Source organism: Globicephala melas, chromosome 13 (assembly GCF_963455315.2).
Source record: "Globicephala melas chromosome 13, mGloMel1.2, whole genome shotgun sequence".
Classification (NCBI taxonomy): domain Eukaryota; kingdom Metazoa; phylum Chordata; class Mammalia; order Artiodactyla; family Delphinidae; genus Globicephala; species Globicephala melas.
Genome location: NC_083326.1, coordinates 5,937,913 through 5,952,265, shown reverse-complemented (window position 1 = coordinate 5,952,265; position 14,353 = coordinate 5,937,913). Strand labels below are relative to the sequence as shown.

General features: G+C 38.4%; 1 protein-coding gene across 3 annotated transcripts in view; it reads left to right on the top strand.

The window, feature by feature from the left end:
* DYM (dymeclin) overlaps nucleotides 1-14,353 on the top strand; it is a 379,359-nt gene that overhangs the window by 98,414 nt on the left and 266,592 nt on the right. For all 3 annotated transcript variants that reach the window (XM_030867896.2, XM_060310367.1, XM_060310368.1), the window contains exons 7-8: nucleotides 938-1,063; nucleotides 2,517-2,659. In XM_030867896.2, coding sequence (XP_030723756.2) covers nucleotides 938-1,063; nucleotides 2,517-2,659 — 269 coding nt within the window. The remainder of the gene's footprint in view (nucleotides 1-937; nucleotides 1,064-2,516; nucleotides 2,660-14,353) is intronic.

Sequence of the window (14,353 nt, the reverse complement as noted above, 5' to 3'; positions counted from 1 at the left end):
TGGTAAGCGTCTCCATTTCTAGAATCAAGTCCTCTTTAATTTGTTTGATGAGCTTCATTTAAGTAGGTGTTCAGTATTTTTCTTTGGGCTTTCCATGAATATTTCAGATCTGTAAAAATAGCTGATATTCTTTTGGAGCTGTTACTCTTTTTGTTGTGCTGTTGAGATTTTCACTTTCCTGGGCTAACATGTTACTGTTCCCCATGATAATCGCGTTTAAACTTTTGCAATAATTGAAGATCTCTTGATGCATTTGTTCCTGTTCGTGCTCAGCCAAAATTTTGTTTCCTTTTTATTTGTTCTAAGATTTGTTTCTAAAAGGGATTAATGATCTTCGGAGGACAATGGTAGTCCTTCATAAAAGAAATACGCTTAATAAAACAGGAACAATTTGTTTACTGTTCATATTTTGCTGAACAGGCAGAGTTGGCCTTGAGAAAGTAGACACTTAGAGATAGAAGATCTAGGGTATACCATAGTTCTCACTGTAAAGTTATTATCAACTCAGAAAGACACTGTTGTCTTCCCTACACTGTGACTTCTTTTCAGTTTTACAATCTGAATATTTTTTTCTGTGTTATAACTAAACAGGGAATGAACATAAGGGCTTTAGAGTGGACCTTTGAAGTAGAACACTGCTGGTAACTGTTTCCATTATACACTAATGTATTGATACTTGTCATTCATTAGTAGATGGGACCTGGAAAATAGGAAAGTAATGCGATATTTCACCCAAGTACAAGAACTAATGACAAGGAAGGGTTTCATATTTTTGTTTGACTTAATTTTTATTTTAAACATACTAGTATTTTTTAATAATCCGGAAGCATATTGAATATTTTGATTTGAGTTTTTAAATGTATAGTTTATTTAGAAAAGAGCAATATCTTAATCTTCCAAAGTGATCATTATTCTGATTTGTTTCCTATTTTTCCAGAGATATTACATATGAAATATCAGTAGAAGCTGTGTCAACAATGGTGGTCTTCCTTTCCTGCCAACTCTTCCACAAGGAAGTTTTGCGACAGAGCATCAGTCACAAGTACTTGATGCGAGGTCGATGGTATGTTTCTATTTTAAATTTGTCAGGTTTTTTATTGAATTAATCTGTAGTTCTCGTCTTGTCCTCTTTCCTTAGTGTCGTTCCATATCTCCAACCAGACATTTCCTCTGGTGCTTCTGTCAGAACTTCAAACCCAACACATAAGGATCTGCTTTCCTGTCTAAACTATCCATCCTCCCTGCCCCTTTCATCCCCTAGCTTCATTACCTTCTCTAGTGGTTTCTTTGTAGAGTTGAAACTTTGAAGCCATGTTTTCTTCCTTCTGCATCATTCTCTATGTCTAAGCATTCATCCAGTCATATTTGTTCATTGAAATTATTTGTATCTTCCCCTTCCCACCAGTCCCATTGAAATGACTGCTGCAGTGGATGCCCCATCACCACGTGTTTGGACTTCCCCAGCAGCCACTTAACTGACTGTTCCTACTTTCATGTAGTCAACAAATGTTTATTGTGTGCTAACCATGTGCCAGGCATGTGTTAGGATGTGGAGCTGTGCTCCTGAGCAGAGCAGAAGCTTACAGTCTCCTGGGGGGTAGGGACGGGAGTAGATAAATATTAAACACACACACACACACACACACACACAGAGAGAGAGAGAGAGAGAGAGAGAGAGGGAGAGAGAGAGAGAGGGAGAGGGAGAGAAGCACCTTTGTCTTTTCACATCCCTCTTGCTACCTTGATTATACTTGTGGCACATCCACAGAATCCTTTAGAGCTCTTTTAGAACATATTTGAAAATCACTGATAATAGGGATAAAAGGCCTTAAGCATTGGCTGAAGAGTCTATTCAAAAGTTTTCTCCAGATTGCAGGAATTGATTTATCACCAATTTGTGGACACATATCCCTTTTAACCTGTTTTCTCTGCCTTCTCCTCTCATTCTGTTACTTAAAAGCAAAGGGTATTAACATTAAAAGAAATCTGTATATATATGGATATGTTTTTTATATGTATGCATAGATTGAATAACTTCATACTTTTATTTTAAACAGTGTAAGATAGTTAACAATTATTATATTGATTGTATGTTGAATATTTTGGATATATTGGGTTAAGTCAAATATACTATTCAAGTCAATTTCCATACTTTTAAATTCTTGCGTTTTCCCACTGACTCTGTGTTACTACCTCCCTTCAAGTGCCAAGTACTGTATTATACACTGAATTTATAATATTTCACCTGTTATACAGATTACAAATAAGGTAACTGAAGCTTAGGAGTTGAAGCGATTTGATGAATGACATACAGCATAGTAAGAGGAAAGCCAGATTTAAGCCTCAAGTCTGATCTCAAAGCCCATGGTCTTCACTGTTGTGACAGTGCCAGATTTCTTTGAATTGTGCTAATCCCTTTTATGTCGGTAGATTATATAGGTTATATTTATCACGATACAAAGTCAGTTGATTCCCCCAAATCTGAGTTTATTTTCTTCTTTTTTCTTTTTGTGTAGCCTCCCATATACCAGCAAACTTGTAAAGACCTTGTTGTATAACTTCATCAGGCAAGAAAAGCCGCCTCCTCCAGGAGCACACGTTTTCCCTCAGCAGTCAGATGCGGGAGGGCTGCTGTATGGACTGGCATCAGGAGTAGCAAGTAAGTCTTACCAGATTTGTCAGGTCTTTGTTATACGTAGGTTTTGTCCAGTTAGTCATAAGAAATTCTGTTCAGTTGGCTGCCGCTACTAATTGTTATATTGCATCTGTGCAGCTGGTTAAATGTGAAATATTGGAAACAATTTAAAATATTTTTTCCATTTGGTGCACTGATTTATACAAGGAAATATATGCAAATCATGAATAGATTGTTTACCTATAAGGACATTTTTCCAGAAGAATATTTATAAATATGCATATTGCATGCATTCTAGCTGTACAATATAAATACAGTCGTGCTCTTGGGAACTTTTTATCGCTTGTGTTTTATGAGGAAATTATTCTATTTTAGGGGCTTTCTTGGTTAGGATTTTACGTGACTAATTAGGTATAGTTTTCTTATTATACTCAGTGTTTCATTTGTTCGGTGACAAATTAGCACATTTTCAAGAGTCTTGTAATAAATTCTGAAGTGGCACAAATGTGAGTTTTATCAGATTGGAAGCAAATTTCATTAACTGAACAAAGTCCTTTCCCACCATCCAGTAAAACCTCATTTCTACTTCACAGCGTTTAGACCTAAAGAGACCAGAAATACAAGAGGACCTGGGTCATGTGAGGTTACGTCAACTGAACTTGTGCTTTGTTCTGAAGGAGAAACAAAAACTAGACTGGCACTTTGGCAGTTGTAAGGTCTGCCTGGGTGCTCTTACTAAAGAAACAGTATACGGTCTGCTTAATTACATAGTGCAGAGTTCAGCTGTCTGAAGGAATTTTAAATGGAGCTGAGTTCCACAGCTGAATTAGGCTGGGACGTGCTCTCCACACTCAGGCAGGGGCGTCAGTTTGTTAGGAAAATGGAGTACTGTGTGATAATTTATGGGATGAGGAGTCTCAGGAACCTATTTGGATGAGAAGACCTCTGTTCTAGGTTTGCCTTCCTTTGATTTCTTTCAGTATTATGAGTTGAATTACATTTGTAATCACTCATGGCTCTGTCTTTGGTGCTGAGTATGCTCCCTAGACCACCAGACCTGCAGAGGTTCATTCTCCGAGTCACCCCTCCCATTGCCCTCATTGTTTCCGATGAGGGGGCTGTACAAGGCTTGCTCATGTTCGGCCTCTGAAGGCAGCACAGGAATCCTGTGTGCCTGTGGGAATCGGGTGTCCTGTGGGAAGGCTTGATTCATCCATTAGTGTTTCCTTTTTTCAGTCATTAAACTGGTGTAAGTATTCAAAAGCTGAGTATTATCCCGTTCTCCAATACGGTTGGACATTTTTTTTGGAGGAGGTAGTAGAAGTTCATTACCTGCTTTCTTCAAAACAGTGGCAGTGCTTCACAGTTTTTAAAAATACAGACTTGTGTGTAGTTCTTGATTTTTCTTGCAGTTACGTGTCATCATAAAGAAGTCCAGTATGGTGTGTGGTGTCATCAGTACCGGGTGCCAGAAAACTTGACTTGCTAACTTTAGATCTACTCTGTGTATCAGAAGGAAGTTCCTTTTCTTAGCTCCCAGTTTCTTTGTCTACCAGATGTCGATCACGGTTGGAATACATGATCTCTGACACTATTTCCACATAATTTTTTTTTTTTTGCGGTACGTGGGCGTCTCACTGCTGTAGCCTCTCCCGTTGCGGAGCACAGGCTCCGGACGCGCAGGCTCAGCGGCCATGGCTCACGGGCCTAGCCGCTCCGTGGCATGTGGGATCTTCCTGGACCGGGGCCCGAACCCGGGTCCCTTGCATTGGCAGGCGGACTCTCAACCACTGTGCCACCAGGGAAGCCCCTCTCCTCCTCTTTTGAAAGAGCTTTTTATTTGGAAATAAGTTCACACATATATAAAAATACCAAAACTAAAAAAATCCCCCAAATTATATACCTTTAATGAGGCTGATTTATTGTTAACATTTTATCCCATTTGTATTGTATTTGTATTCCTTCCCCCCAAATCTACACACACACACACACACACACACATTTTTTTTAACCATTTTTGAGAATAAGTTATATACATCATGGCCCTTTACCCCTAAGTACTTGAATGTGTATTTCCTAAAAGGGGATCTCTCTTTTTTTTTTAACTTTCGTTAAAAACATTGAAGTATAGTTATTTAATTTACAATGTTGTGTTAGTTTGAGACGTACAGCAGGGTGATTCTGTTATTCATATATATATATTCTTTTTAGAATATATTACAAGATAATTGAGTATAGTTCCCTGTGCTACACAGTAGGTCCTTGTTTACGCATTTATATAGTGTGTGTATATGTTAATCCTAAACTCCTAATTTATCTCCCCCCCATCCCCTTTGCTAACTATAAGCTTGTTTTCTATGTCTGTGAGTCTCTTTCTGTTTTGTAAATAAGTTCATTTGTATCATTTTTTCAGATTCCACATATAAATGATATCATATGATACTTGTCCTTCTCTGTCTGACTTCACTTAGTATGATAATCTCTACATCCATCCATGTTGCTGGAAATGGTATTTTCATTCTTTTTTTAAAATCAATTAATTTATGTATTTTCTTTTTTCTTTCTGGCTGCATTGGGTCTTCGTTGCTGCACACGGGCTATCTCTAGTTGCAGCGAGCGGGGGCTACTCTTCATCGCGGTGTGGGGGCTACTCTTCATTGCAGTGCGCGGGCTTCTCATTGTGGTGGCTTCTCTTGTTGGGGAGCACAGGCTCTAGGAGCGTGGACTTCAGTAGTTGTGGCACACAGGCTCAGTAGCTGTGGCTCACGGGCTTTAGAATGCAGGCTCAGTAGTTGTGGCACATGAGCTTAGTTGCTCTGTGGCACGTAGGATCTTCCTGGACAAGAGCTTGAACCCGTGTCGCTGCACTGGCAGGCAGATTCCTAACCACTGCGCCACCGGGGAAGTCCTATTTCATTGTTTTTATGGCTGAGTAATATTCCATTGTCTGTGTATATTTGTGTGTGTATGTATGTATATATTTATATGTGTATATGTGTGTGTGTGTGTATACACACACACACACACACATATATATATCACATCTTCTTTATCCATTCATCTGTTGATGGACACTAAGGTTGCTTCCATGTCTTGGCTTTTGTGAATGGTGCTGCTTTGAACATTGGTGTGCGTGTATCTTATGATATTATGAATTAGAGCTTTCATCTTTTCTGGATATATGCCCAGTAGTGGGATTGCAGAATCATATGGTAGCTCTATTTTTAGTTCTCTAAGGAACCTCCATACTGTTCTGCATAGTGGCTGTAGCAATTTACATTCCCACCAACATGTGCTTGTGCTTACACCTTGGAATTTCTAAGCCGTTAGATATGAAGTGTGGCCTGGTCATACATATTTTCAGTAAGCATTCTAGATGGTTCTGAAAAAGCTGGTCCATTTCTGCACCACTTTGTGGTGTGGGTCCCTTTCCTGTGCTTGCATCTGTTCTGCTGTGGGCCCATCATGGCAGATAGTTGAGCCAATTCTGTTAACTGTTGGGGATTACATTGTTTTGAGGCAGCTCTAATGGGTTTAACTGACACACTCCTTCAGTATTATCTTGCTTTCTCTTCTTATTACTCTCTTACTGATGAGGTCCAGTTTATCAGAATTGTTTTTTTTTTTAATTTATTTTTTTATACAGCAGGTTCTTATTAGTTACCTGTTTTATACATGTTAGTGTATGCATGTCAATCCCAATCGCCCAATTCATCCCACCACCCGCACCCCCGCCACTTTCCCCCATTTGAGTGCATACTTTTGTTCTCTACATCTGTGTCTCTATTTCTGCCTGGCAAACTAGTTCATCTGTACCATTTTTCTAGATACCACATATATGTGTTAATATAAGATATTTGTTTTTCTCTTTCTGACTTACTTCACTCTGTATGGCAGTCTCTAGGTCCATCCATGTCTCTACAAATGGCCCAATTTCGTTCATTTTTATGGCTGAGTAATATTCCATTGTGTATATATACCACATCTTCTTTATCCATTTGTCTGTCGATGGGCATTTAAGTTGCTTCCGTGACCTGGCTATTGTAAATAGTGCTGCAGTGAACATTGGGGTGCATGTATCTTTTTGAATTATAGTTTTCTCTGTGTATATGCCCAGTAGTGGGATTGCTGGGTCATATGATAGTTTTATTTTTAGTTTTTTAAGGAATCGCCATGCTGTTCTCCATAGTGGCTGTATCAATTTACATTCCCACCAACAGTGAAGAGAGTTCCCTTTTCTCCACACCCTCTCCAGCATTTGTTGTTTGTAGATTTTCTGATGATGCCCGTTCTGGCTGGTGTGAGGTGATACCTCACTGTAGTTTTGATTTGCATTCCTCTAATAATTAGTGATGTTGAGCAGCTTTTCATGTGCCTCTTGGACATCTGTATGTCTTCTTTGGAGAAATGTCTATTTAGGTTTTCTACCCATTTTTGGATTGGGTTGTTTGTTTTTTTTAATATTGAGCTGCATGAGCTGTTTATATATTTTGGAGATTAATCCTTTGTCTGTTGATTCGTTTGCAGATATTTTCTCCCATTCTGAGGGTTGTCTTTTCATCTTGTTTATAGTTCCCTTTGCTATGCAAAAGCTTTTAAGTTTCTTTAGGTACCATTTGTTTATTTTTGTATTTTTTTCTGTTACTCTAGGAGGTGGGTTAAAAAAGAACGTGCTGTGATTTACGTCAAAGGGTGTTCTTCCTATGTTTTCCTCTAAGAGTTTTATAATGTCTGGTCTTACATTTAGGTCTTTAATCCATTCTGAGTTTATTTTTGTGTATGGTGTTAGGGAGTATTCTAATTTCATTTTTTTCCCATGCAACTGTTCAGTTTTCCCAGCACCACTTATTGAAGAGGCTGTCTTTTCTCCATTGTATATCCTTGCCTCCTTTGTCATAGATTAGTTGACCATAGGTGCATGGGTTTATCTCTGGGGTTTCTCTCCTGTTCCATTGATCCATATTTCTGTTTCTGTTCCAGTACCATGTTGTCTTGACTACTGTAGCTTTGTAGTATAATCTGAAGTCAGGGAGTCTGATTCCTCCAGCTCCGCTTTTTTCCCTCGAGATTGCTTTGGTTATTCTGGGTCTTTTGTGTTTCCATACAAATTTTAAGATTTTTTTGTTCTATTTCTGTAAAAAAAGTCATTTGTAATTTGATAGGGATTGCATTGAATCTGTAGATTGCTTTGGGTAGTATAGTCATTTTCACAGTGTTGATTCTTCCAATCCAAGAACATGGTACATCTCTCCATCTGTTGGTGACATCTTTGGTTTCTTTCATCAGTGTCTCATAGTTTTCTGAGTACAGGTCTTCTACCTCTTTAGGTAGGTTTATTCCTAGGTATTTTATTCTTTTTGTTGCAGTGGTGAATGGGATTGTTTCCTTAATTTCTCTTTCTGATCTTTCGTTGTTAGTGTATAGGAATGCAGGAGATTTCTGTGCATTAATTTTGTATCCTACAACTGTACCAAATTCATTGATTAGCTCTAGTAGTTTTCTGGTGGTGTCTTTAGGATTATCTATGTATAGTATCATGTCATCCACAAACAATGACAGCTTTACTTCTTGTTTTCCAATTTGTATTCCTTTTCTTCTTTGATTGCCGTGGCTAGGACTTCCAAAACTATGTTGAATAAGAGTGGCAAGAGTGGACATCCTTGTCTTGTTCCTGATCTTAGAGGAAATGCTTTCAGTTTTTCACCATTGAGAATGATGTTGGCTGTGGGTTTGTCGTATATGGCCTTTATTATGTTGAGGTAGCTTCCCTCTATGCCCACTTTCTGGAGAGTTTTTATCATAAATAGGTGTTGAATTTTGTCAAAAGCTTTCTCTGCATCTATTGAGATGATCATATGGTTTTTCTCCTTCAGTTTGTTAATATGGTGTATCACATTGATTGATTTGCGTATATTGAAGAATCCTTGCATCCCTGGGATAAATCCCACTTGATCGTGGTGTATGATCCTTTTAATGTGTTGTTGGATTCTGTTTGCTAGTATTTTGTTGCGGATTTTTGCATCTATATTTATCAGTGATATGGGTCTGTAATTTTCTTTTTTTGTAGTATCTTTGTCTGGTTTTGGTATCAGGGTGATGGTGGCCTCATAGCATGAGTTTGGGAGTGTTCCTTCCTCTGCAATTTTTGGAAGAGTTTGAGAAGAATCGGTGTTAGCTCTCCTCTAAATGTTTGATAGAACTCACCTGTGAAGCCGTCTGGTCCTGGACTTTTGTTTGTTGGAAGATTTTTAATCACAGTGTCAATTTCATTACTGTGATTGGTCTGTTCATATTTTCTGTTTCTTCCTGGTTCAGTCTTGGAAGGTTATACCTTTCTAAGAATTTGTGCATTTCTTCCAGGTTGTCCATTTTATTGGCATAGAGTTGCTTGTAGTACTCACTTATGATGCTTTGTATTTCTGCAGTGTCCGTTGTAACTTCTCCTTTTTTATTTCTAATTTTATTGATTTGAGTGCTCTCCCTCTTTTTCTTTTTTTAAAATGTATTTATTTTTGGCTGCACTGGGTCTTCGTTGCTGCGTGCAGGCTTTCTCTAGTTGCGGCGAGCGGGGGCTTCTCTTCGTTGCGGTGTGCAGGCTTCTCATTGCAGTGGCTTCTCTCGTTGCAGAGCACGGGCTCTAGGCACGTGGGCTTCAGTAGTTGTGGCACGAAGGCTTCAGTAGTTGTGGCTCACAGGCTCTAGAGCGCAGGCTCAGTTGTTGTGGTGCTCGGGCTTAGTTTCTCCATGGCATGTGGGATCTTCCCAGACCGGGTCTCGAACCCGTGTCTCCTGCACTGGCAGGCAGATTCTTAACCACTGGGCGACCAGGGAAGTCCTCCCTTTTTTTCTTGATGTGTCTGGCCAAAGGTTTATCAATTTTGTTTATCTTCTCAAAGAACCAGCTTTTACTTTTATTGTTGTTTGCTATTATTTTCTTTGTTTCTGTTTCATTTATTTCTGCTCTGATCTTTATGATTTCTTTCCTTCTAATAGCTTTGGGTTTTGTTTGTTCTTCTTTCTCTAGTTCCTTTAGGTGTAAGGTTAGATTGTTTATTTGAGATGTTTCTTGTTTCTTGAGGTAGGCTTGTATAGCTATAAACTTCCCTCTTAGAACTGCTTTTGCTGCATCCCATAAGTTTTGGATCGCTGTGTTTTCATTGTCGTTTGTTTCTAGGTATTTTTTGATTTCCTCTTCGATTTCTTCAGTGATCTCTTGGTTATTTAGCAATGTATTGTTTAGCCTCCACGACTTTGTGTTTTTTACGTTTTTTGTTCCCTGTAATTGATTTCTAATCTCATAGCATTGTGTTCGGAAAAGATGCTTGATATGATTTTAATTTTCTTTAATTTACCAAGGCTTGATTAGTGACTCAAGATGTGATCTATCCTGGAGAATGTGCTGTGTGCACTTGAGAAGAAAGTGTAATCTGCTGTTTTCAGATGGAATGTCCTAAAAATATCAGTTAAATCTATCTGGTCTATTGTGTCTTTTAAAGCTTATGTTTCCCCAATAATTTTCTGTCTGGATGATCTGTCCATTGATATAGGTGAGTTGTTAAAGTCCCCCATTAAATTGTGTTACTCTCGATTTCCTCTTTTATAGCTGTTAGAATTTGCCTTATGTTGACTGGTGGCTCGAACAGCAGATGTTTATTTCTCCCAGTTTTAGAGGCTGGGAAGTCTAAGATTAAGGTGCTGGCAGATTTGGTTCTTAGTGAGGGCTCTCTTCTTGGCTTGCAGATGGTTGCACAGTATCTTTACATGGTGTCTCTTTTTCCTCATATAAGGGCACAGATATCATCATGGGGGCTCCACCCTCATGACTGCATCTAAACCTAATGACTTTACAAAAGGCCCTACCTCCTATTACCACCACATTGGGGTTAGGGCTTAATATATGAATTTGGGGTTGGGGGACACAAACATTCAGTCAGTAATAGGTATTAAATAGGTCATGCTGGAATTCCCCTCACTGAAATTCTCAGTTTGGGAGGCCATTGGTCTCTTTTTTATGTCAACAGCTAAGGCACCTTTTAGCCCCAGTCATTCTTTATTTTAAACCACAACCTGTTTAGTGGTGGAGGTGAGGGTTTTGCCCAAAGTAGATCACTCATAGCCCATTCCAACCTCACTAATATGTTTTTTTAAAAAATAAAGAAGGAAAAGGCATTCCAGAATGCATAAGGATTCCACCACCACCACCACCAAATAATCCTGTGATTGAAACAAGTTATTTTCTATTCTGATTTTGGAGGCCACTCCTTATATTGTCCTTTGGGAGGGACTAGCTTTAGATCTTGATAACTTGGTATTATGGAAGAGGCATAAGTATCAGACTCTGGCTGTTGGTATTAGACCTAGAATTGAAAGCCAGTCCTGCCATTTACTAACTAGATGTTCTTTGGCTATTTAACCTCTTAGTGACTCAAATTCTTCAAGGCAAAATGAGGGTAATACCTTCCTTTATAGGGCTACTGAGGGCATGAAATGAGCAAAAGTGTAAGAAGGAGCCTCGTACCCAGTAGGTGCATAATAAATGGTCACTGTTTGTCACAAATATTACATAGTTGTATTTGAAAGATAAATTTTGTTTAAAATAAATACAAAAAAGGCAGTGACCTTATAATGATTTACAAGTTTACTCAGATTTTTCATGTAAATAAATTACGAAAATATCTGATATTTGGTATACACATTTATAATAGAGACTTCAGATAGTCACTACAAGAGTTATGTTGAAAATTTATATTGTGAGAAGGAAAAACAGTTATAACATTTATTGTTTTTCTTTTGATTCTATCCTTACTTCTTTGACCCTGTCTTCTAATATATTTTAAAGCTTCTAAATTGCCTCTAATACCTAAAAAAAAGGGTGAAGCAAAGGAAGCATTGACCTTGAAATTTCTTGTGTGTTTTTTCATTGTAAGACAGAGCTGTAATGTGATTGTAACTGAGTATTTAACGTTTTAAAGAGCCAAGCCTAATTGAATGTGTTCTGCCAAGCTGGGCTTTCCATCGCAACTACTGAGGTTTCACACGATAATTTCTGATATATGGCTTTTCCATTTGAATGAGCCATCAAAAATGTTTTTTTTTCCTTTGCTTGCAGTGGTGGGTGTCCCAGCCAAATTATAAAGCCAAAGTAGTGATTATTTGTTTAGGTAAATGCTATAATAGAGAAATTAATAAAGTAGAATTTGAAGATTAAAACTCATTTCTCCCAATTGGTGTTATTGAGAAAGTTACTGAATTCATTATGATAGGTATGGTATGAAGTAGTTGTAATTTTTTTTTACGTGGCGGTTGTTTTTCTCTTCAGTTTTGGCTTCTTCTGGGCTGACTCATTGAGAGAAAGAACAACTACAGTAAGCGAAAAAGTATGTGGCACTCAGAAACAGGCATAGTTGTGAAAGCATTTCTAATTAAAGCACTTTGAATTTTCAAAGAAAGAAAGTGCTTTATAAACAGTAATTACATTCTCAATTCATTTTTATTTGGAATGATCTGATAGATTTTTATATACCAGGTGAAAGAATGACTTTTTTCTCCCCTTCTTTATTTTCAGGATTGAACTCATTTTGTGACTTTTAAAATATAGTTAATTTCAGTTTACTGTTTACTTGTAATGGTTCTTTGCAGGCATACAGTGAGCATTTATTTACTTTATTTTTGGCTGTGTTGGGTCTTCATTGCTGCGCGTGGGCTTTCTTTAGTTGAGTCAAGTGGGGGCTACACTTTGTTGCGGTGCACGGGCTTCTCATTGCGGTGGCTTCTCTTGTTGCGGAGCACAGGCTTCAGTAGTTCTGTCTCGCAGGCTCTAGAGCGCAAGTTCAGTAGTTGTGGCCCATGGGCTTAGTTGCTCCATGGCATGTGGGATCTTCCGAGACCAGGGCTTGAACCCATGTCCCTTGCATTGGCAGGCAGATTCTTAACCACTGTGCCACCAGGGAAGCCCCAGAGTGAGCGTTTAGATTAGTATCTACAATCCAAACTGACCATATTTAGTTGTAGGTCATAATATAAGTTATTTTACTTTTAATTGCTCTCTGAAACAAGCATTATTTCAGATTTTAGACTTGTAAAAAATGTTTATTAAAAGATATTCGTTGGAAGTGTCAAAATATAGTATTGACTTGTTTATCTTTTATCCTTGTAATTTGCTGGCAACCGCTCCTAAACCAGTTTCCAGAAATGGTTTGTGTTTTTTCTTTTTTCTTTTTTTTTTTTGTGGTACGCGGGCCTCCCACTGTTGTGGCCTCTCCCGTTGCGGAGCACAGGCTCCGGATGCGCAGGCTCAGCGGCCATGGCTCATGGGCCCAGCCGCTCCGCGGCATGTGGGATCTTCCCGTACCGAGGCACGAACCCACGTCCCCTGCATTGGTAGGCGGATTCCCAACCACTGCGCCACCAGGGAAGCCCTCCAGAAATGGTTTTGAAAGTCAGTATGCCAGCCCTCTAGTCTCATTTTCTTCTTAACAGATTTGAGGGGAAGACTGAAGCTTTTTTTATGCCACAAATCGTTGGGGAATGAATTCATTCATATTCACCAGGAAGAAAATAGAATAATGCAGTCAATTTCAGATGAAATCCTAGGAATAAGTTTCTAAGACTGCTATAAATGTTGTTTATTTGGCATCGACGATTTAATGTTTCTGAGACTCCACTAACGTAATTTATTTTATTGTGGAATTTAAAATATTAAAGATATTTTAAACATAAGAATATTAAAATCATGGAATTCTAATTTTGGGGACTGAATCTTATTTGAAAAATGAAGCAATTAAAGTAGATTTGCTGGGGCTTCCCTGGTGGCGCAGTGGTTGAGAGTCCGCCTGCCGATGCAGGGGACATGGGTTCATGCCCCGGTCCGGGAGGATCCCACATGCCGTGGAGCGGCTGGGTCTGTGAGCCATGGCCGCTGAGCCTGCACGTCTGGAGCCTGTGCTCTGCAACAGGAGCGTATTGCAAAAAAAAAAAAAAAAAAAAATATATATATATATATATATATATATATATATATATATATATATATAAAATTCTGTTAGATAAAAATACCCTTCAATATTTTTTTGCATGGGAGTGTAGATTTATGGAGCCTAAAACTGTATGTCAAATGACTAAAGAAACAAACAATGTTAATAAACATTATTACAACACATAACAGGAGTTAGCCAAGCAGGAGAAGAGACTAGTAAGTTGCTTTGGGATGCTTGGGATACTTTCCAGAGATGTACAAAGGATAGGGTACGAATATCTTGATTCACCCTGCTGGTCCTGTGTGGAGCTAGGTGCTGCTTATTAGACTGTAGATGTAGTTTTACCCTTATTTTGCATGAAGCGAAAGTGAATTAAATTTGTTTCAAAATCAGACATATATGAAAGTAGGTACAGTTGCAGCCAGTAACTTTTAGAGGTTTAACACTGGAGATGAATGTCATATTTTTAATTATGAAAGAAGGTGTTGGTACACCAGTGGGAACTCTGACAACTCTGCTAAGAGTGTAATTAGGTATAGCTACTTTGGAAAATATTTGACCATTATTTAGTCAAATATTGACTGAATATGAACATACCCTGTACCCCAGCAGCTCCATTCTTAGGTATATGTCCTAAAGGAACCTGCACACCTGAGTGCAAGAAAACATGAAAAAAAGTTCGTAGCAACATTGTTTATAATCGTCTCCAACTGGAAACACATCAGATGACCATCAAGAGTGG